Below are 23,787 nucleotides of genomic sequence, written 5' to 3'. Positions count from 1 at the left end.
ATTTGCTCAGAGGTCTCAAAAGATAAAACTGATAAGAATACAGGATTAGAGCCGGGCGGTGGTGGCCTTTAATCCCAGCACTCGGGAAGCAGAGGCAGGTGGATCTCTGTGAGTTTGAGGCCAGGCTGGATCGACAACCTCCAAAACAATACAAAGAAACCCTGTCTCGTAAAAAAAAAAAAAAAAAGAATACAGGAGTAGGGAGAGTAGAAGACATGTGCAAGTAAGAGCCAGGCAAATGCTAGGGGAGTGTAAAAATGGACTAGACCGCAGGTTCTGTAGTTTTTAAAAAGATGTGAAAGTAGTTTTGAAGTGGTCCGATTTAAGAGAGGAAAGTGTAAAAACAAGTAGAACTTAGGGCGAACACATGCCCTTGACAGCCAGCATTAGGATAGATGACTCCTTTGTTCTCTCTTCCCTACTCACAAAGCATGAAGCCCATCTTGCTGGGAATCTCTGCAATGGCCAAAGAGTGATATAACCTCTTCTGTACTTCTCTTCCTCTGCACAACAGAAGCAGAAACCCTTTTCTTGGGAGTATGTCTGTCCTAGCTAACATATATGAGATGTTTGTTAGGGATTTGCAGTTTCAAATGGATTCCATTTGTATTTCATCTTCACCACAGCTAGGAGACAGGTACCTCTTGCAGTTCTTCCAGTATATCCACTAGTACAGGATCTAGTTTAGATGAACTTTGGAGCAGCCCTGACACAAACATATTGAGACAAAGACTAGTTATTAAAGGTCACTTACTGTATGACTCAATTGATATGAAGTTCAGAAGTGACTAAAATAAACATGATATATATAGTGGACTCAAATGCTAGCACATTGAGTATTATGTGTAACAGTGAGGGGGTTTCCAGCCTAGTAGCAAGGTTTTGTTTTTTGATCTAGATTTTAGTTATAATGTTGCATCAACTATAAAAATTCTTAAAGCTATTCTTTGTGTTCTCTAAATGTATTTTCTTCATCCAGTGGCTGAAGGAAGCAGAGGCAGACACCCACAGCTAAACACTGAACTGAACTCCTGGAAACCAATTAAAGAGAGGGAGGAACAATGAGCAAAGGGGTCAAGACTGGGCAGGTGGAACCCACAGAAACAAGGGGGAGCTCATGGATTGATGGCTGAGAGACCAGCATGGGACTGATTCAGACCCCCTGAACGTGGGTGTCAGTGAGGAAGCCTTTGTATTCTTTGGGGGCCTAGATCAGTATTCATCCCTGGCATCCAGATGGACTTTGAGAGCCCATTCCATGTGGAGGGATGTTCTCTCAACCTGGACACATGGAGGAGGGTCTATGCCCTGCCCCAGATGATATGACAGACTTTGGAGATTCCCCCATGAAGGGCCTCACCCTCCCTGGAGAGTGGAGTGGGGATTGGGTAGGATATTGGAGGGGTTGGAAGGGGGAGGCGGGGGAGGGGGGGGCGAGGGAAGGAAGCTGGGATTGGCATGTGAAGCAAGCTTGTTTCTAATTTAAATTAAAAACAAAAGAAAAAAAAAGAGAGCCCATATGCCCTCAGAGTTTTCATGCAGCTGCTTGGTGTCCCCAGGCAGTTTCGTTGGTCTGACTGGCAAAGCCACAAGAACCACCAGAGGACTAAGGGTCAAGTCATCTTCAGACAGTGAGGGGGAGCCGAGGACGCTCAGAAGGAAGCCAGGGAGGAATAAGCAATAAACACCATTGCAACTCACTGTGCATATGTTGTGTAGGATACTTAGTTTATGCTGCCATCCTCTCAATTTGTTTAACTGTGTATCCTGCACTATCATCCCATACTGAATTAGGGAATAGGTTTTATCCAAAGCTTGCTGTGAACTGGTCTTACCTACTGGAATTATGTAGCCACTTAGGACCTTGTTTCTCCCCTTGAATCAAGGAAGCCTGTGTTCTGAATTAACCAGTTCTAGGCTGAGTCTTTCATTTAGTGTAATCACGAAAGCATACGTGATTGCATAGGGAAAACTGGAAAGAGAATGGAGGGAAGAAGAGATGGGGTAGCTTCCTCTTAAGAAATGTCTTGGTCCAAAAAAAAAAAGGAAAGAAAAAAGCCGGGCGTTGGTGGCACACGCCTTTAATCCCAGCACTTGGGAGGCAGAGGCAGGCGGATCTCTGTGAGTTCGAGGCCAGCCTGGTCTACAAGAGCTAGTTCCAGGACAGCCTCCAAAGCCACAGAGAAACCCCGTCTCGAAAAACCAAAAAAGAAAAAAAAAAAAAAGAAATGTCTTGGCCATGAGAACCTCAGATATTTACCTGGTTTGATGGCTGGTTTTAAGACTGAATTAAGAATCACTTAGGCATTAGTTTGGCATGCCCTTGGATGTGCCTATAAGAGCATTTCCAGGGAAGATTAGCTAAGAAGAAAACTGGAATGTGGGCAGCCGCATTCCATCAGCTGGGATTCCATTCTGGGTAAGAAGGTAGGGGGTGGTAAAAGCCAACTGCACACCAGCATTCTCATTTTTCTGCTTCCTGAGCTTCTGAGGCTTGGTCAGGTAGCCTCACACCCCATTGCCGTGGAGCCACAAGGGCCACACCTTTCCAACTATTATGAACCAAGCAAACCATCTCAAACTGTGAGCTGAAATACTTAAACTGTGAGCTGAAATACTCAAGTTGCTTTCAGCATGTAGTTGATCATAGCAACAAGGAAATCACTGTTGTACTGAGGATGTTTAAGTAGTTCCCATGCTGGCAAGAGCTAGGTCCATACTTCCTGAGAGATCTGTTGGACGTGCTCACGTGAGAAAGAAGACAGTTGCTCTGACATTCAGCAAGTCATCTCCGAACACTGTTCTGACTTCAGTCTTTCTAGTCTCCAGCCAGTAACCACAATCACTTACACAAGGTCGTCTGCCATCAACACCACACAGGACAGTCTTAAGTAAGTTCTGCCATCTCTGACTATACATGCCTGGTTCCTGTACAGAGGCCATCTGTAGATGGTCTGTGATTTCCTTCAGTTCTTCCAACACTGAGGTACTCTTCTTCCAGGAGGAAGTACTTTGTAATAGATGGAGAACACTGGTAGAGCTGGGCCTCCCTTGTTTGCTTATGAGCATGTTTGTACACACACACACACACACACACACACACACACACACACACACACACACACAGAGCAACATGCCATGTTTGAAAGATCACTAATCATACAATGTGATTACTTTTGCAACTAAGTAGCCATATGTTAGCCTAATCTTCATCTCTAGAATGGGGAACATTTCATCTCCCTTATTGTTTTGTTCCAAAATCAGAAGTCACTTAAGTAAAGCATTCAGCCTCTCATGGACAGCAGTTTCCAGGTAGATGCTAACTAGGCATCCCTGTCTTCAGCTTCAGCTCCTTTTTATAGTGCAGCAACAAACAATATTTAACCCATACCAAAGCAGTGTTTTAAACGGTTCTTTTCTTTCTCTCATAGACAGTATCTTGTCCTTTCTGATGTGAGCTTCACTACATATTTACTTGGTACAGAAGGGAACAGTCTTGCCTTCTAATCCATAGATAAAATAGTCTACGACTAGACCCGATGTTCACAGGAGAAACCTTTGATTTTTAATTTAGTTATTCATTTATTTATCTTATGTTTGTCTCATATGCTCCTAGCATGACAGCCCACCTGGTTCCACACATCCCAGCCAACTGTACTGGAAGGTCCTGTGAAATTTAAGGTTATAAACCTCTGTACAGAAGACCCTGGCAGGCTCCACACTCCTGAACCCCAACAGCAAATCTGGATATTGGCAGATCACGCAGCAATGAAATCTCTTACACACTTTAGGCTGTGGTCTGTTTTTATCTCCCCAGTCTTATATCGTTATATTTCTGTTTTGTACCTCACAAAAAAAATCACTTTATTCTCTTCCCAAAATAAATAAAACTTTTTTTACTAAATAGTTTTATCATGAAAGTAAGTGATTGTTATGGCATTTTCAGACATTCTCTCCAACTTTTCTGCTTTCACTTATCCTTATTCTGTATAAAGTCTTTCTCTGCCCTGACAGCTCCCTAATAATGACACAGAGGCTTCTTATTAATTACGAAAGTTTGGCCTATAGCTTAGGCTTGTGCCTAACTAGCTCTTACAACTTAAATTAACTGATTTCTATTAGTCTGTGTTCTACCATGCGGCTTTTTACCTTTCTTTCATTCTGTATGTCCAACTCCCTCCATGTCTCATTGGTGTCTCCCCTATACCTCAATTATCTCCTCCTACTTTCTGTCTCTTCACAGAAGACCTGACTATACCTCCTGCCTAGCTATTGACCATTCAGCTCTTTATTATACCAGTCACAGCAAATATATCTATCTTCACAGAGTATAGAAATATTCTACGTGTGTTTGTGTGTGTGTGTGTGTGTGTGTGTGTGTGTGAATTTTACTCTTTCTTAAAATGTTTGTTTAGGGAACAATTTCTATGGTATATTGGAACTGGCTTGCATCCTCTGGTAGCTGTGGAAAGGGGTTCATGTGCTTTTCTTCCCACGTCAATGATACACATTTCTCAACTGGCCCCAGGCTCAGAGTTTACTATGTGAACTGGCAAGCACTACCATTTTTCTTGGGGTAGCCATCTGCTACCACAATAGAGCACATCAGTTTTCTGGAGTTGATGGGAGAAATAATATTTTCCTAATTTTTAATTAAGGAAATTAATGTTGGAATTGAATCAGAAAAAGGAGAAACCCCATGACTTAAAATGGCTCTGTGGAATAGTGAAGAAGGATTGGCTTTGGAGCAAGGCAGACCCACACTGCTCTACCTGTTTTAAAACTCTAAATTAGACAGGTGCCTAAGTTAGCCTCTCAGTTTCCCTCTAGCAAAATAAGGATGACATTTGAGAAGATCTTGGAGCATCAGGGAAAATGCCATTCAAAAAAGCCAGGGGAAGGAGATGCATGAAGGAGATAGGCAACCAGTGTAGTTAACCTTGTGACTTATAACTACACATCTCCCCATCTCTGTATCACTCTACTCTTCCCATTATTTCTAGCGTTCTATGCCCAAAACCTTCTGCCAATGGTTAATATACTTTTCCTCCAAACATGTACTACTAGGATAAGTCAAATGTATTAGAATCAAAATGTATGTCTGACTATGAGGAGGAAGTCAGTTTCTTTCTGGGAATCTTAGAGAGATATATTTAGGTATGAACTAATAATTTCTGCTGTCTGAACAGTGGCCCTTGTGCTAAGTTCATCATCATGAATGGGATTGCTCTGTGGACCCAAATGTGTATAAATTCACTTTACCAGCAAGGCCATGTGGTCTCTTGTTATGAATTTGGCTTTTTCTGCCCGCTTGGACTGAGGTGTTAGTAGATAGCTGCCTACAATTCCCTCAGCTAAGCCAAAATCCATGTTCCTTGTTAGACTTTCTTTTGAGTTTTTTGGCCTTAATGCTATATCCAGTTGATTCTCGCTTTTCCAAATCAAGAGCATATTCAATAGAAACCTGCTCTACACGCTGTCCCATTTGCTCAAGTCCAACCCTATAAAAACTCACCAGGAAAAGTTGATGAGAAGGAAGCATCAGGCTCTTGTTGATAGTTTCTTATAAACACAAAGCTTGGGCATTTGAGTTAAAGACCCAGCATGAGCACTGCCTTCCTGTTGATTGACACACATGCTGATTATCATTGAGCCAAGGAAGACTTTTTTCAAGTCAGGAACACTAAGGCAAGGCTGTGTGGCTGGTCAGTACTGTCAAATACTAGATAAAGATGTACTCAGAAGGGGTTGGAATGATAGCTCAAAGGTTAAGAGCACCTGCTCTTAAAGGGGACTTGAGTTCCATTTCCAACTCACACACACACACACACACACACACACACACACACACACACACACACACATACACACAGAAGCTCACAACCTTCTGTAACTCAAATTTCAAGGAATCATGTCCCCTTTTCTTTTCTATATGGCTACCAAATGCCCCTGCACACATATGCAGGAAAACCCTCAAACAAAAAGAAATTTTAAGTAACTAAAACTGAAAGATCAGAGTAAAGTTGTAGAAAAGTTGTTGTATTTTTTCTAAAAAAAAAAAAAAGCAAATGGTGTGTATTCTGCAAGTGTCAAACATCAGCCATACTAAGGGTGTCATATCTCCAGGGAAACCACAGAAGACAAAGTAATATTTGTGAGAAATATACTGCACATCAAGTTCACAGCCGGATCACTTGTTGTTATTACTGTGATAATGGTTTATAAATAGTATATAAATAATAGAAATTTATTATTTTAACCCAGTAGTATAAATATCACCACCAAATATCTCCTGAAAATACTAAGGGTACCTACCTTAATACTCCTTCTTATTTAGTAGAAATGTTGTAGTGATGTGATTTAGTTTTGCACTGGATTAGTATTTGGCAGACCCTGGTGCTGAGGCCAAGACTCTTCATCTCCAAACCATGCACCCTGTACGTGAATGCTCACTGCCTGGGATTTGGGAGGGAAAGATCATCCTTGCAGGTAAATAGGCTGTCCCAGAGTGGTCGGTGTGTGTAGTTCCATCTCACTGCTGCTCTTGTTTTATCCTATGCTGATGCTCAGGAGTCATACTGCTGCTTCTGGATAAGCTACGAAAGATGAAATGGGAACAGATGTGGAGGCTGACAGCAGAGAGGGAACTCATGGGCATGCTATCTACCTCCTTGGCTGACCAGGTGAGTGACCAGTGGCAGGGATCCTTACACCTGAGTACCCTTCTGTTGGTGCATATTGTGTTGTTACTGCAGCAAAAGGGTTTTTTGTTACAGTTTGGTTTAGTTCATGGTTTTTTGTTTGTTTGTTTTCTCAAATAAATTCTCAGTATATATGCCAGGCTGCCTTGAACTAGCAAGTCTGCCTTTGTTCTCCAAGGTCTGGGTTACCTGCATGGGTCACCATGCCTGGGTTATGCGCTTCATTTCAGATCATAATGTAGTAAGCTTTATCCCATAGTTGCTTGACCATATAGCTCTTGGTCCAAAACCATAGCCTATTGAGAACATGGAGGAACATATTAGCTCACCTCACAGTAAGGACATCAAAGAAGATACTGGGATCCCACATTCCCCTCACATGTGCTCTCCCAATAACCTTAAAACTTTACACTGAATCTTACCTATCAAAGTCTTAAATACCTCCTGTGGGAATCCAGCACCAATAGTTTAGCACATGAACCTTTGGGAGAATATTCCAGAACTCAGACTACAGCGGACCTGGTCTGTTTCTTAAAGATTCATGTTAATAATTGGATGGGTCTCAATTTTTTGACTTATTCATACACTCAGTCAAAAGACATTCACTGAACAGTAAGGCATGTAGGAGGGTGACAGGTAAGTAAAGAGCATGATTATTTTCTTTATATACTTTATGTGTAATGATATTTTGCCTACATACATGTCTCTGAACTTCATATGTGCCTATGCCCATGGAGGCCAAAGAGAGCGTGTCAGATCCTTTAGAACTAAAGTTTACATATGCTTGTAAACCTTCATATGGGTGCTGGGACCTAAACCTGGCTCCTGTGGGAGAACAGTCAGTGCTATTAACTACTGAGCCATGTCTCTAGTGGTATGTGTAATATATAAGCTAAAACCATTACCATGATCATAACCCTGGTAGCCCTGAACTCAAGGGAATTGCATTTAAGCAGGAAAAACAAACGTTAAGTCTTAGAAGGCCCTCCAACTCCAACAAACTATTAAATAATATTCATTAAAACACGTGTCTGACCTTGTTTAGAAAAGTCCTGGGCCTGTTTGCCCTCAGGACTCAGGACCACTCACGTAGACCTCACTTCTTGTGATGTAGCTGAGCGTCTTGGGTGTGAAGAGTCTCTCTCCTAATTTTCTTCATTTGTCCCTTTCCTTTCCATCCTGAGTTCATGCCTCACGATTCCTTTGCCAGATTGCCCACAAAGTTTTCAAATTCAGAGGAAACAAGGAAGTCTGCAAGGTTATATAATTGTTTTTCTTTCTTTTTAAGCATTATTATTCAGTATTTCCCAAGGAGCCACAAACTGATCTCTCTTCCTAAGCAATGAGATACAACATAATGAGTGAGTGAAAAATAAAGTAAAATAACTCAGGTGCTGTCTAGGCCTGAGAGGAAGTTGTCTACTGTCCTCATATTTCAAGTCAGGTAACAGTGATCTGAGTGTATTCTCCCAAAGCTAGCAGTTGTGTATCCATGTTGAGTGAAGATGGTTTGTTCAGACATCTTGTGCCATGAAAGTCCATAATTCATCTCCCAGTACCACCTGTCAAGTGGCTGGCTACTAAGTGGGGATACATATTAGGTTTGGAGGGAGCACAAACAAGGGTAAAACATCTGTCCTAGACAAGTTGGAAGAGGAGTTTGAAATAAGCAGTTGCACTCTGGATGCTGTGGCCTGCAGAGAAATTCAAGGAGCATCCATCACCAGGCCAAACAAAAGCCCCCCAAAAGAGCTATTGGAAATGAAGATGTGTAATTTGTCTTACCCCTCTGGGTGAGTTGAGCCACATTTCATCATACTGTTTCCTCTCCAGAAGGCTCAGGATAGCACAGGGCTGCAACCGAGGGTGGGGCAAGGTGAGGAACGGAGGATTGATTTATTTTATGGTAGCCAGCATGGGGAAGACATTCCCTATATGCCCTGTGTGACCTCGCTGGATGATGACCAACTGGACTCGTAAGCATAGAGTCAGTAAGGTTGTCCCCTGTGCCTGCCCGGACATTTACTCCTTGGTTTCTGTATAAAGCAGTCAAGAAAACTGTCCACAGTGGGAGCAATTGTATGCCCAGAGCATGGTGTTTGAGAGATGTCCTCCTGTGAGCTGAACCTGCCCACTTGCATGACCATGCCTTTGGTTTTCATTCCACAGGATATTTTCAATGCTGTCATCAAACAAAACCCCTTCCTGGTGTATCAGCTCCCCTGTTTCTGGAACGTGCAGCTGTCAGACCACACTCGCTCTGAGCAGTGCTACAGAGATGTGTCTGATTTAAAGGTGGGTCAAGAGGTACCATGGTGGGGTATGGGTCATACCTTATTGTACTCCTGCGCTAAGCATAGGGAATCTGGGTGCAGGGATTGGCAGACAACAGTTTTTTCTGAGCATATAGGCATGTAAACGGTCCCGGGAGAACAGAAAGATTTTCCTGTGTTGCCTCTTTTCTTGCACACTCTTATTTGATATTCCCAGAAAGCATAAAGCCCCCTGAGGGAACAAACAGCTTGTGTAGTTTTTCTTCTTTCATCTGCTGCCAGGTGTTTTGGTTCATTCCAGATCCCCAAATTCATTGATTTAATTCAAATGAAAACATTTGCAGAGAGGCCCACTATGTGCCAGGTGCTACAGATGGGCTGGGAATCACTTTGTGCTTCCAGATCACGTTAGATATGCAGATTAATGTGGAAGGAAACAGGTCTAAATAAATACTGCAGGAGCCATGACATCTGTAGAATGGTCAGGGTGACGAAAGCAAGTACAAATGTCTCATTTTCTCTCGGTAGATAGGACGGGGGCAGAAAAGCGTTAACTGTGACTTTCTCACTGCCAGCTACTAAAGAATGCCTCACATTAAGAAGGCAACAGGGTAGGGAATATTAGCCAGTGCTGTTCATAATATCACAAAACAAACTATTCTAATTGTGGCTGTGCCTAGCAACTATGTGTTTAGCCTATGAGTCCATACATTGGATGGGGTTTCACTCATTTTCCCTGACTTAACCAAGTACTGTGATTGGCATCAGTTCAGAAGAATGATGTCTAGGATATCTAGATGTTCTCCAGGGTCTCTTTTATGATGTCATATGTTCTCAGAGCAAGGCAGAGGTGGAAAGGGAAGCCCTGGTGTACAGAGGGAAACCCTGACTTGTTGCTAATGACTCACTGCTCAACATAGCCAGAAGAAAAATCATCTTAAATCTTGCTTTCCTCCATCATTTTCTGTGTTATTTTTTGAGGTAGGACACACACTGAACCTGTAACTCACTAATTGGCTAAATAGCTGGCTAATGAATTCTCAGGAATCTTCCTGTCTCCACCTCCCAGTATTGGTAATAAAGGCACATCTCATAAATATATGGACACACACACACACACACACACACACAAGTGATTTGAATTCATTAAGGTTCAATATTTGCCTGTAATGTTAAATCTCAATGAAGAATTGGTAATGAAATAGTTTGCTAGATTCAAGAGAAAACTATATATGGCATCTGCTGTTTAGAAGAGATAAACATAACTGATGAAACCTAAAAGGTTTATAATAACGTTAACCAAAAACATTATAAAAAAATTACCCAAAGGAAGCTATAATAACTATACTGGTATTAGATCAAACATTAAAGGAAGAGAGGCCCAACTGAAAATATAACTTACCAGGAAGGTACAAACATCCCAAATCTGCATATATCTTGTGCAGTGACATATATGTTTCTAAATGTATCAGTGTGAAGAGTCTATTTACAATTATATATATTTTAATTTTTATTTATATCTGTGCATACCACCAAACTAATTAGACCTTTAGAGAAATAAAAGAACAAGCCTACTATCATAGTGGAATATTTTAATGTCCCATCTTTCAAGCATGAACAGATGAGTTAAAAATAATAAAAATATGGAAGATTTGAATGACATTTAATGTACTTGAATTGCTGGATAAATAAAGAGGCTTGTGTGGACAGTTAGAATACACATCCTTATCAGTTTCACACCCAACACTTATCAAACCATAACCATGTACTGACCATAAAATAACTCTCAGTACATTTTAAGAAAATGATATTTTGCCATAATGTAACAAAGTAACTTCAATTAGAAGCCTTTAAAAACAAGATGAAAGGCATCTAATTGATTCAAATAGAGAGCCCTCTCATTTCTGATGGTTCTAAATGGTAATCATAATTGAATCTGAGAACTACTTAGGGACTAAATAAAGTTGAAAACAATTCATGTCCAAAAGCATATGGGAGGACCAAGAAAGGCTACAAATTTAGTATACCAAGATTTCAACCTGGGATGATAAACAGTGAGCATAAGGATAAATTACAAGGAAGTAAAAAGCAGGACATAAAGAATATAAGAGCAGAAAGTGATTAGTGAATTGTTTGATAAAGTCAAAAGGTCCTTGTTTGGAATGGCCAATAAAATCAACAACAGTATGACAGTGCTTGTCAGACAAAGAGAAGAGAACTCACCAGGTAGTGAATAACCAGCATGAGTTCAGTTTCATTACTTCATTCCCCAGAAGTGTTTGAGCCAATGATTTTTCTGAGTTCTACATATACAACAAAGATTAAAGTTGCCAATCTCTCTCTCATGGAACTTTTAATTTATTAAATACAACAGAACTGTAGAAGACATCCAAATGTGATCAACATTATTTTAATAAATTTGAAAGCTGATGTAAAAAAATCTCATAAAATCCATAATTTACCAAAACTGATACCAGAAGTATTACTGGATTATCTTCTATCCATTAAATGGTCATATGAGGGTTGGTGGATGTGGTGGGTTTGGTATGTGGATACATGTATGTGTGTGTATACTTTTGTGCTCATATATATTTGGGAACATGTGTATGCGGGTGCATGTAGAGGCCAGAGGTTACCACTTAGTATCTTCCCTGATTGTTCTTCATCTTAAATATTGAGACTGGGTCTCTAACTTGAACCTAGAGCTTACTAATGTGTTTAGTTTAGATATCCCGCTTGCTATGAAGACCCTTGTCTCTATCTCCTAAACTCTATGATTATAAACCCATCTGACATTTATATTTATGTTGCAGGTCCCACCTTTATATAGCAAGTGCCTGCCCACTAAGCTGTCTTCCATTCCCTACAGTAAACCTTCCTAAAACGACACAGCACCTCAGGTGGCAAGTTAGAAATAATCTCTAGCAGTTGCATTTTTTTAATCTTTTTTATTTTAATTTTAAATAGCTTGTTTTACATGTCAATCCCAGTTCCTTCTCCCTCCCCTCCTCTCGCACCTCACCACCATTCCTCCCATCCTCCCACCCTATTGCCAATTCCTTCCGCATAGGGGATATCTAGAGTCTGTCATTTCACTCAGGGTAGGGTCCAGGCACTTCAGAAAAATACTTTCAATTTTAAAAACTTTTCCAACAATGAGAAAAAGATCACTTTTTATCCCATTCTGTAGGTTCAGGTTATCCATGATTCCCAAAATAAGAGTTCTGTGACATGAAAATTACAAGCCAGTTTCATTTGTGAACATAGATATAAAGATATAAAAAAATCTTAAGTGAAGTATTGGCAAACCAAATCTGGTCATGTAAAAAATAGATAATACATCATGGCCAATTTGAGATTATTACAGTAAGAAAAAGGTGATTTAACATTAAAAATTCACAACTATCATCAGCTTATTAATGAAGTCAATGAGAAACACTGTATACCCCAGATGGATACGAGAGAGTTATTTAATGAAATCTAAATACTCATTCATGTTACAAACTCTCACAAAGTTGGTAACTAGTAAAAACCTGTAAAGGCGCATATGGAGGCCAGAAGACAACAACCTCAGGTGATATTCACATTGTTTTTTTTTTAATTTAGTTATTTTACATACCAACCAGTTTCTCCTCCCTCCTCTCCTCACATTCCCTCCCCTGACCTCCCTTCTACTCACCCCCCCCCGTCCACTCCTCCTCCATCTTTATTCAGAAGAAGTAAGGCCTCTCATACATGGTGGCGCGATCTAAGCTAGCTTTTAAAAAAATGAAAAGAATAATTCCCCATTAATTAGGAAACAATAGAGCTGGAGACTCATCTCAGAAAACCTGAGTTCAATTCCTACACAGCAGCTCACAACCATCTATAATTCCAGTTTCTGTGGAATCTGATGCCCTCTTCTGGCTTCTGTGAGCACTGCAATGGGGTACACAGCCACTCATGCATGCAAAACACATAAAGTAAAATGTATTAAAAAGCAGATGATGTTCTTCTTATAGGATGATTCTATTAGACTGTTCACTGTGAACCCTCTTTGGAAAAACTTGATTTCAAGGATTAAGTCACAAAGAGACACTTCAGTCAACATTGTCTCCCTGGGAGAACATTTTAATTTTAAGCAACAGACTCAGAGTATGAATTACAGACACTGGTCCATTCGCAAATTGAGAACTGAGTGTATCAGAAAGGAAAATGTGAAAGCCAAAACAAAGAAACACCAAAAGGAATCCTGACATCTACATGAGAGAACACAATATTTTCCTAATGGAAATGCTTAGCATCTATATAAGAAAGTAGCCTATAAGTCAGTTTGAAAATATGTTATAATGCTTAGACGTCAGCTTCCACATCTTTTGAGGAAAATGTGGCATTAGCATTGCATATTAGCATATACTACCACCAGACAGACAGCAGTGAAAAATGAGGCAGGAGAATCCAGAGAAAAGGTATTAAGAATGAGAAGACTGACTCAGAAGAATTAGTGTGGATTGAGAGAGAAAACCCAGCTGGTTCAAGAGAGAATATCTCCAATCTGCATTTAACACCTGGCCTGACCTCCTTCATTTCTTGCCAGTTCCTGGTTAATATCATTGTGTAGCCTTAGTTTGGGGTTCCAGGTATTTTATGATCTATGTGTTACATGGCTGAAACCAGGGCATTTAAGGAGTCCTCCCAGGTAAATATGAGGCGTTAGCTCCTCTTTAAGTAGCTTGCTTTGGTTGATGTTTTACTGTGACTGGAGCCTGGGACTTTCTCACACACACAGAATACCTTGTGGGTATTCTGACATGTCATACATGGCTGGCCAGGCTGTGTGGCCATCATCGATGTGTGTGTGTGTGTGTGTGTGTGTGTGTGTGTGTGTGTGTGTGTCCACATATACATGTGCACATGCTTGTAGAGGCTACCTGTCAATCTCTGATGTCATTCCTCAAGTGCCATCTACCTTTTTCCTTTTTTAAAAAATGCAGGATTACTTATTGACTTGAGACTTGCTCACTGGGCCAACCAACAAGCCTCATCTGTCTTGGCTTCCCCATTTTTCAGAGCACAAACACATATCACCATGTTCAGCTTTTCTTATGTGGGTTCTAGGGATCAAACTCAGATTCTCCTGATACACGGTCTGTTCATTACCATACCTCTTCTGGGCAAATAGGACAGCAATCATTATTTTTCAAAAATGTTGTAAAATTCAAAGAGATAGCATGCAATGCAGTTGTAACAGATCTTGGAACCATATAGAAAACCTGCTGGTCTTTCTAGTTAGAAATACTTTTTAAAAATCAGTGTTGAAATAATTTTCAGGCAGCTGAGAGAATATGTCAACACATTTCTTTCCGTTCATTTGTCACAGCTCTCATTTCACATACAGAGAAAGAAGGACCCAAAGAGTGGAAGTGAGCCACTGAAAAGTAAAAGAACAGGTTGATGGCATAGCGGAACAAGTGTCTGGATTTGATGTCATATGCTCTAGTACCACACGGAAATGGCACAGAAAGGACATAGGGCTTTGATGATCTAACTAAATGCTGTACTTCGACTCTCAGCTTCCATCTGTTCCTCACTCTTTGGTAATTTCTGGAGCCTAGCTCCTTGGATTTTGTTGACATAAGCTCTCTGTCTTGGCTTTGGTACACACAGCTGGTAAAACTCAGAAGCAGTTATTCCTAGAAATGTCAGCAATGTTCCTGGAGATACAGTAGTGCACCTGAGAAATGTGCCCTGCATTTTTAGGAGGGGATCTGCAAGCAGTGTGAAGAGCTGTTGATGGGATTCCTTTAAAATAGAGGACTGCTGGGATTGGACAGGGAGGACAAAATTCTAGGAACTCTGTTGTCTTAAAGCCCTACACTGAGAAACCTCATTGATGTTGTTTATTCCTGCCAGATATCAGCTGTGCTCTGTCTCAGCACAGAGAGACCTCTGTGATTGCCGACTTCATTGTGGGACAGGTTCCATAGAAGCCATTGTGTGATATACCCCCCACATATATCCATGCTCCCTGTAGAAGAATGGAGTTGAACTAGAGAAGTACAATATTTGGCAGTTGAACACTGAAATTCTAGTTCTGAGGGTCTACACTAGGAAAGGTGTGGTTCTGTACCATAAGGGCTTTAGAAAACAGGCAGGTTGGGCAAGGAGTAGTCTACAAGATCTCCTGTCTGGAAATTAGTGTAACTCAAGTGGCTTAGAGTTAATCGGAGAATAGGCAAGGCCAGAAAACCTTGTTTGACTTTCTAGCTGTTACTGAAGACCTAGTGGTAGCGCATCCAGTGAAGCATTTGGGGCTCCAAACAGCCCTCAACTGGTGCTTCAAAAGTAGAACTGCAAATCAAACATCTGCTAATAGTAGATCCCTGGCAAACTCACTTTCAAATGCTGTTTCGAACTTTATCAGGTTTAAACACAAAAGATAAGTTTGAATATTAATGAAGTGAATGTGCTTGCTCATTTTTATATATGGAGTTGAATTGTAGCTAAATATTTGATTGTGCAGGATACAGGGCATTTTGATGTTTTTCATAACTGATGGATATTTTTGTTTCCTGTTTCTCAGTGCTGAGAGCATCACTCCACATAAGTACACAGTATCCAAAGGCAGAAATATATGCAAATACATCCCAGGCACTAGTAGAAATTCTGTTCTAATCCCAAGCCATAATTCAAACTTGATTAGGATGCTTCAGTCAGCAACTCAAACACAATTTTTTTGTATCTTTAAAATTTTTAAGAATCTTATATATGCATACTGTATTTATATCATTCGCCCCCTCCTTCCCCCTTCAACTTTTCTCATGTCTCCTTCACTCCCTCTCAAATTTGTGCGTGTGTTTGTGTGTGTGTGTGTGTTTGTGTGCGTGCAGCATTTTACAAATGGATGTATACTAATTTGATACTTACATGCTGAGGAATGTTAAGAAAATACTTTTTTAACTTTGTAATAATTAAGTCACTGTTTCCATGAGAGCAGAAATTTTTATGTGTAAAGTAAAAACACCACAAGGGGCTCATGGTATATAGTAATCTTGAATTTGAGTCAAAGTGGGTAAGGCAACATACATGGTTGTTACATGCTAGGGTGGCATGACAGGGCAAAGTGGGACCAATAGGTACTTAGAATCAAGGCACAATGAAGTTATCTAATGTTGGTGGCACATGCCTTTGATCCCAGCACTTGGGAGGCAGAGGCAGAGTACAAAGCCAGCCTGGTCTACAGAGTGAGTTCCAGAACAGGCTCTAAAGCTACAGAGAAACCCATCTTGAAAAAAAAAACAGGGAGAAAGAAAAATTTTAAAAGATCACTGCTAGAACCCCCACTCTACCCCATCCCAAAACATAAGCATAGGGATGTGCCTTAGAATATTTTTGGTCATTGTACATTCAGAAACCTACTGAAAACAATGCTGTTCAACCCCTATATTCAGTTGCATGACTCCATGTTGGATTGTGACAAACTCTGAGATGTGACTGTCCTGCTACCCTCCAGTCCCAAATAAACACACGGAGGCTTATATCAATTATAAACTTTGGGCCAATGGTTCAGGCTTCTCATTGGCTAGCTCTCTCTTAATTATTAACCCATTTCTATTAAACTATGTATTGCCACAAGGCTGTGGCTTATCCACAATGCACTGGCTTGTTACTCCTTCTGAGGCTACATGGCATCTCTCTCCCTTTCTGTACCCTCTCTGTCCTCTTCTTCCCAGCATTCTCCTTGTCTGGTAGTATCGCCTACACTTCCTGCCTGGCTACTTACCCCTGCACATTAGTGTACTGTGAAACAGAAAACATTCTGGCCGGGCACTCTTCATGTTGAATGACGCACTTCAATGCTGTGCTGAGCTTGGAAGTCTACCATGTTCCTGGATTCCCGAGTTCCCAGGCTTCAGCTGGCATTCATCTACTCCTGGTATGAAAAAGCAGGAGAGTGAGAGTTGTTTATGTTTCTCTCATTGGGTACCAGAATGAGTGATCAGTTAAGAAGTGTTTGTTTTTTGACACAAGGTCGCTAAAATATACCTGACTGACCTGAAACTCTGGATAAAGAGCAGCCTGGGTTCAATGTGTAGAGTTCTGCCTTCAAAGTACTGGGATGATGCGTGTGCACATCCCTACCCACTAGTTAATCAGTTTAAAACACCACTAAATCCAAGGACAAAGCAGTGAAGATTTCATAGAAAAGGGAAAGCAGAGAATTTTACCTTATTTTTTACTTGAGTCATTTTAAGTTAGTACAGGAAAATAAATTCCTTTCACTCCTAAAAACATTATCATTCATATCTTTGGCATAACAACATCACTGGAATGTTTCATTACTTTTACTTTTCAAGTGTCGTTTCTGCACTTACTTATAGGGTGATCAGACTCGTAAAGCATGTTATACAAACCCACTTTTCTTTTAGTCATTATCATTGGAGGGCTTTCCTTAAAATGCAGAGATATAAATGTGAAGAGAGTACAACATTGCTGTGCTTATTAAGTATTTCTCAGATTTATTTCATGTGTGTGTATGATAGAGTGCGTGTGCATGCTCCCACACTGCTTATAGACGGAGGCCAGAAGACAGCTGTAGATGTCAATTCCTTGGAGCTGGAGTCACACAGGCAGTTGTGAGCTGCTGGACATGGGTACTGGAAAACCAAGTTCTCTTTACCAAGGAGCCATCTCTCCAGCTCCAGAACTATTTAAGTTTTATATTCATCTTTTTCAATCTAGAAATCACATAAATATTTTTATAACATTCAAACTACTAAATGTAAATCTTTTTGGCAGTCTTCTGTGAACTTATTAAGTACTTTTTAACCTGTCAATGTTTTTAACAAATATTACAACATAGCACTCTTTGTTTCAAAGTTAATTTTGGAGATTAAAAATATCTGCTAGGAGAATTCTGTAGAAAGAAATGTATCAATGGTTTCTTCTATTTCTGGCACTATTATCCTATAGCAATACAAGCAATTTCAAGCATTTTCTGAAAGCCCTGTCTGTATCAGAAATGTCTTTCTAAAAGTGCTTGCTTCCTATGCATCATGTTTACCTTGATGCATCACACTAAGCATGTGTTTCATTTTATAAAACTGTATGGTAGTATACCATGGGTACATGTCTTTTCATATAAAGAGAATTGCAGATGGCTTGTATGTGTCATCCATGTGCCTCTTGTGTAGGCAATTTGTCCTTGAGGTTCTGTGTCACACAGAAGGTTGTATCATTGATGCTCACTTAAGCAGAGAGTGTCGTACAATTTCAAGAAATTTTCAGCAATTCCATGCTTAGACATATATCCAAAAGATGGAAATTCATACAACAAGGACATCTGTTCCACTCTGCTCATAGCAGCATTATTTGTAATAGCCAGAACCTGGAAGCAACGTAGATGTCCCTCAACTGAAGAGTGGATAGAGAAAATGTGGTACATTTACACAATGGAGTACTACTCAGCAGGAAAAAAAAAACAATGGAATGTTGAAATTCGCAGGCAAATGAATGGCACTAGAAAAAAACATCCTGACCAGAGGAGGCAGGGAGTCCAGGGAAGCAGCTGTTCCTGCTGCAGCATCAGGGGCAGCATCAGGTAAACAGGCCGGCTTCCTGGCCTGTGTTCCAGTGCCTGCTGAAGGCCTGGGAACTGCACAGAGCTCCCAATCCCAGCGGGAGCCAAGCACCCCAGACTCCAGGTCTTCTCTCCCACCAATGAGACCAGGAAACCAGAGGAGGCAGGGAGTCCAGGGAAGCAGCTGTTCCTGTGGCAGCATCAGGTAAACAGGCCGGCTTCCTGGCCTGTGTTCCAGTGCCTGTGGATCGCCTGGGAACTACACAGAGCTTCCAATCCCGTCGAGAGCCAAGCACCCCAGACTCCAGGTCTTCTCTCCCACCAACAAGACCAGGAAACCAGAGGATCCAGGGAGACCAGGGGAGTAGCTGTTCCGGATCAGCTACAACAGGACCCAGCATAGGGTCCAGGGGACCAGGTAGGAGGCTAAGCACCCCAGATTCCTGTTCTTCTTCTCCACCCACGGGACCAGAACGAGGACAAGGAATAGAAGAACCACCAGATTATTGGACTTGCTAGCACCCACCAAAAGGGAACTCTGGTCCCCAGACCAGTAAGGGGCTCTTTCTGCACCCACTAGAAGAAGAGATGGGAAAGAGACAATACAAAAACACACTCAGCAACAGAAAAACAAATATGACACTGCCATATTCTAAAGACTCCACACCAGCAAGACTCCAACATTCCAATGCGAACGAAGCAGAAGAGAACGACCTTAAAAGCACTTTCATGAAAATGATAGACACCCTAAAAGAGGATATAGGAAAATCCCTCAAAGAAATGGAAGAAAAAACAAACCAAAAAAATGCAAGAAATGGAAGAAAAAACAAACCAAAAAAACGCAAGAAATGGAAGAAAAACCAAACCAAAAAAGGCAGGAAATGGAAGAAGAAACAAAGCAAAAAATGCAAGAAATGGTAGAAAAAACAAAGCAAAAAATGAAAGAAATGGAAGAAAAAACAAACCAAAAAAGGCAGGAAATGGAAGAAGAAACAAAGCAAAAAAATGCAAGAAATGGGACAAAAAGCAAACCAAAAAATGCAAGAAATGGAAGAAAGAACAAACCAAAAAATTCATGAAAGGCAACAAATGGACGAAAAGATAAACCGAAAATTGCAAGAAGCAATGCAAACACTGTAAGGGTTGAAAACGGAAATAGAGACAATAAGAAAAAACACAATCTGAAGAAAGGCAGAAAACAGTCAGGTACTACCGATACAAGCATTACCAACAGAATAGAAGAGATGGAAGAGAGAATCTCAAGGGTTGAAGATACACTAGGAGAAATGGATTCATCAACCAAAGAAAACCTTAAGTCCAAAAAATCCTTAACACAAAACATCCAGGAAATATGGGACACCATGAAAAGACCAAACCTAAGAAAAATGGGTATAGAAGAAGGAGAAGAAATCCACCTCAAAGGGGCAGAAGACATATTCAACAAAGTCATAGAAGAAAACTTTCCCAACCTTAAGAAAGGCATGCCAATGAAGATACAAGAAGCCTACAGAACACCAAATAGAGTGTACCACAAAAAAAAAATTCCCTCGCCACATAATAATCAAGACCCCAAACATACAGAATAAAGAAAAAATATTAAGAGCAGCTAAGGAAAAAAGGTCAAGTAACATATAAAGGTAGATCTATCAGAATTACACCTGACTTCTCCATGGAAACTCTGAAAGCCAGAAGGTCCTGTATAGATATTCTACCTACACTAAGAGACCATGGATGCCCACCCAGACTACTATACCCGGCAAAGCTCTCAATCACTATAGGCGGAGAAAACAAGATATTACATGACAAAACTAGATTCAAGCAATATGTATCCACTAACCCAGCCCTACAGAAAATTTTGGAAGGAAAACTCAAACCCAAGGAAGCTAACTACAACCAGAAAAACAGAGGCATTAAAGAATCCCTCTCTACCAACAGCCAAAAGAACAAAGGGGTGAAATTGCACACATAATTCCACCAAAAACAACCACTGCAAATCGAAGAAGGATGAGCAATCAATGGTCATTAATATCCCTCAATATTAATGGCCTTAACTCACCCATAAAAAGACACAGACTAGCAGAATGTATTCGAAGACAGAACCCTTCCTTCTGCTGCATACAAGAAACACACCTCACCCTCAAAGACAGACATTACCTGAGAGTTAAAGGTTGGGAAAAAATTTCAATCAAATGGACCCAAGAAAAAAGCAGGGGTAGCAATCCTAATAGCTAACAAACTAGACTTTAAATAAAATCAATCAAAAGAGATGAAGGAGCTCATTACATACTCATCACAGGTGAAACCCACCAAGATGAAGTGTCTATCCTGAACATCTATGCCCCCAATACAAAGGCATCCACATTCGTAAAAGAAACATTATTAGAACTTAAATCTCATCTAAAGCCCCACACAGTTATAGTGGGAGATTTCAACACACCACTCTCACCACTAGACAGGAATACCAGACAGAAAATCAACAAAAAAGCAAAGGGTCTAATAGAAGTAATGACCCAACTGGGATTAACAGACATCTATAGAACATTTCATCCACATAAAAAAGAATATACCTTCTTCTCACCACCACATGGAACCTTCTCAAAAATCGACCACATACTTGGCAACATATCAAACCTCAGCAGCTACAAAAAAATTGGAATAACTCCAGGCATCTTATCGGACCACCATGCTTTAAAATTAGAATTCAACAACAACACAAATTGCAGAAAACCTACAAACTCATGGAAATTGAATAATGGTCAACTGCACCATCCCTGGGTCAAAGAGGAAATAAAAAAAGAAATTAAAGACTTCCTCGAATTCAATGAGAATGAAGACACAACATACTCAAACCTATGGGACACTTTGAAAGCAGTGCTACAGGGAAAGTTCATAGCACTAAGTGCCCACATGAAGAAACTGGAGAACAGTTATACTAGAGAATTAACAGCACAGCTGAAAGCTCTAGAACACAAAGAAGCAAACTCCCCCAGGAGGAGTAGACACCAGGAAATAATCAAATTGAGGGCTGAAATCAATAAAGTAGAAACTAGGAAACAATACAAAGAATCAATGCAATGAAGAGTTGGTTCTTTGAGAAAATCAACAAGATAGACAAACCTTTATCCAAACTTGCCAAACAGCAGAGAGTGAACATGCAAATTAACAAAATCAGAAATGAAAAGGGGGACATAACAACAGACTCTGAGGAAATCCAGAGAATCATTAGGTCATACTTTGAAAACCTGTACTCCACAAAATTCGAAAATTTAAAGGAAATGGACAACTTCCTGGATAGCTATCACTTGGCAAAACTAAATCAAGAACAGATAAGCAATTTAAATAGACCTATAATCCCTATGGAAATAGAAGCAGTCATCAAAATCTCCCAACCAAAAAAAGTCCAGGTCCAGATGGCCTCAGTTCAGAATTCTACCAGAATTTCAAAGAACAGCTTATACCAATTCTTCTCAAAGTATTCCATACAATAGAAGCAGAAGGTTCTTTGCCAAACTCTTTCTATGAGGCTTCAATAACCTTGATCCCCAAGCCACACAAAGATACAACTAAGAAAGAGAACTTCAGAACAATATCCCTCATGAACATTGATGCAAAAATACTCAATAAAATACTGGCAAATCGACATCAAGAACACATCAAAACAATCATTCACCATGATCAAGTAGGTTTCATCCCAGGGATGCAGGGATGGTTCAACATATGAAAAGCCATCAACGTAATCCACCATATAAACAAGCTGAAAAACAAAAATCACATGATCATCTCACTAGATGCTGAAAAAGCCTTTGACAAAATCCAACATCCCTTCATGATAAAGGTCTTGGAGAGATCTGGGATAACAGGGACATACTTAAACATAATAAAAGCTATATACAGTAAACCAACAGCCAACATCAAACTAAATGGACAGAAACTCAACACAATTTCTCTAAAATCAGGAACAAAACAAGGCTGTCCACTCTCCCCATACCTGTTCAACATGGTACTTGAAGTTCTAGCTATTGCCATACGACATCACAGGGGGATCAAGGGGATACAACTTGGGAAGGAAGAGGTCAAACTTTCACTGTTTGCAGATGATATGATAGTTTACATCAATGACCCAAAGAACTCAACCAGGGAACTCTTACAGCTGATTAACACCTTCAGCAAAGTGGCAGGCTACAAGATCAACTCAAGAAAATCAGTAGCCCTACTATATACAGATGATAAAAGGGCTGAAAAAGAAATCAGAGAAACATCACCCTTTACAATTGCCACAAACAACATAAAATACCTTGGGGTAACACTAACCAAACAAGTGAAAGACCTGTATCGCAAGAACTTTGCATCTTTAAAGAAAGAAATTAAAGAAGCCCTCAGAAAATGGAAAGATCTCCCATGCTCTTGGATAGGTAGGATCAATGTAGTAAAAATGGCAATCCTGCCAAAAGCAATCTACAGATTCAATGCAATCCCCATTAAAATCCCAGCACAATTCTTCACAGACCTTGAAAGAACAGTAATCAATTTTGTATGGAAAAACAAAAGACCCAGCATAGCCAAAGCAACCCTGTTCATCAAGGCAACATCTGGAGGCATCACCATCCCTGACCTCAAGCACTATTATAGAGCTATAGTCCTGAAAACAGCTTGGTATTGGCACAAAAATAGACAGGTAGACTAGTGGAATCTAATTGAAAACCTGGATATTAACCCACACACATACGAACATCTGATCTTTGACAAAGAAGCTAAAAATATACAATGGAATAAAGAAAGCATCTTCAACAAATGGTGCTGGCATAATTGGAGACTGGCATGTAGAAGAATGCGGATCGATCCATGTTTATCGCCATGCACAAAACTGAAGTCCAAATGGATCAAAGACCTCAACATAAATCCAGCCACACTGAACCTCTTAGAAGAGGAAGTGGGTGGTACCCTTGAACGAATTGATACAGGAGCCAGCTTCCTGAACATAACACCGCTAGCACAGACAGTGAGATCAACAATTAATAAATGGGACCTCCTGAAACTGAGAAGCTTCTGTAAGGCAAAGGACACAGTCAGCCCACAGAATGGGAAAAATATTCACTAATCCCACATCTGACAGAGGGTTGATCTCCAAAATTTACAAAGAACTCAAGAAGCAAGTCTCCAAATCATCAAATTACCCAATTAAAAAGTGGGCTGCAGAACTAAATAGAGAGTTTTCAATAGAGGAGTCTAAAATGACTGAGAGGCACTTGTGAAA

At 40.3% G+C, this 23,787-nt stretch overlaps 1 protein-coding gene across 4 annotated transcripts in view; it reads left to right on the top strand.

The window, feature by feature from the left end:
• Positions 1 to 23,787, top strand: part of Large1 (LARGE xylosyl- and glucuronyltransferase 1) — a 459,671-nt gene that overhangs the window by 363,687 nt on the left and 72,197 nt on the right. For all 4 annotated transcript variants that reach the window (XM_040734825.1, XM_040734828.1, XM_040734827.1 and 1 more), the window contains 2 exons: positions 6,571 to 6,683; positions 8,871 to 8,996. In XM_040734825.1, coding sequence (XP_040590759.1) covers positions 6,571 to 6,683; positions 8,871 to 8,996 — 239 coding nt within the window. The remainder of the gene's footprint in view (positions 1 to 6,570; positions 6,684 to 8,870; positions 8,997 to 23,787) is intronic.

This window comes from Mesocricetus auratus, unplaced genomic scaffold, assembly GCF_017639785.1.
Source record: "Mesocricetus auratus isolate SY011 unplaced genomic scaffold, BCM_Maur_2.0 Super-Scaffold_100041, whole genome shotgun sequence".
Classification (NCBI taxonomy): Eukaryota; Metazoa; Chordata; class Mammalia; order Rodentia; family Cricetidae; genus Mesocricetus; species Mesocricetus auratus.
Note: the sequence above shows the minus strand (reverse complement) of the source record. Positions and strands in the feature narration are given on the sequence as shown.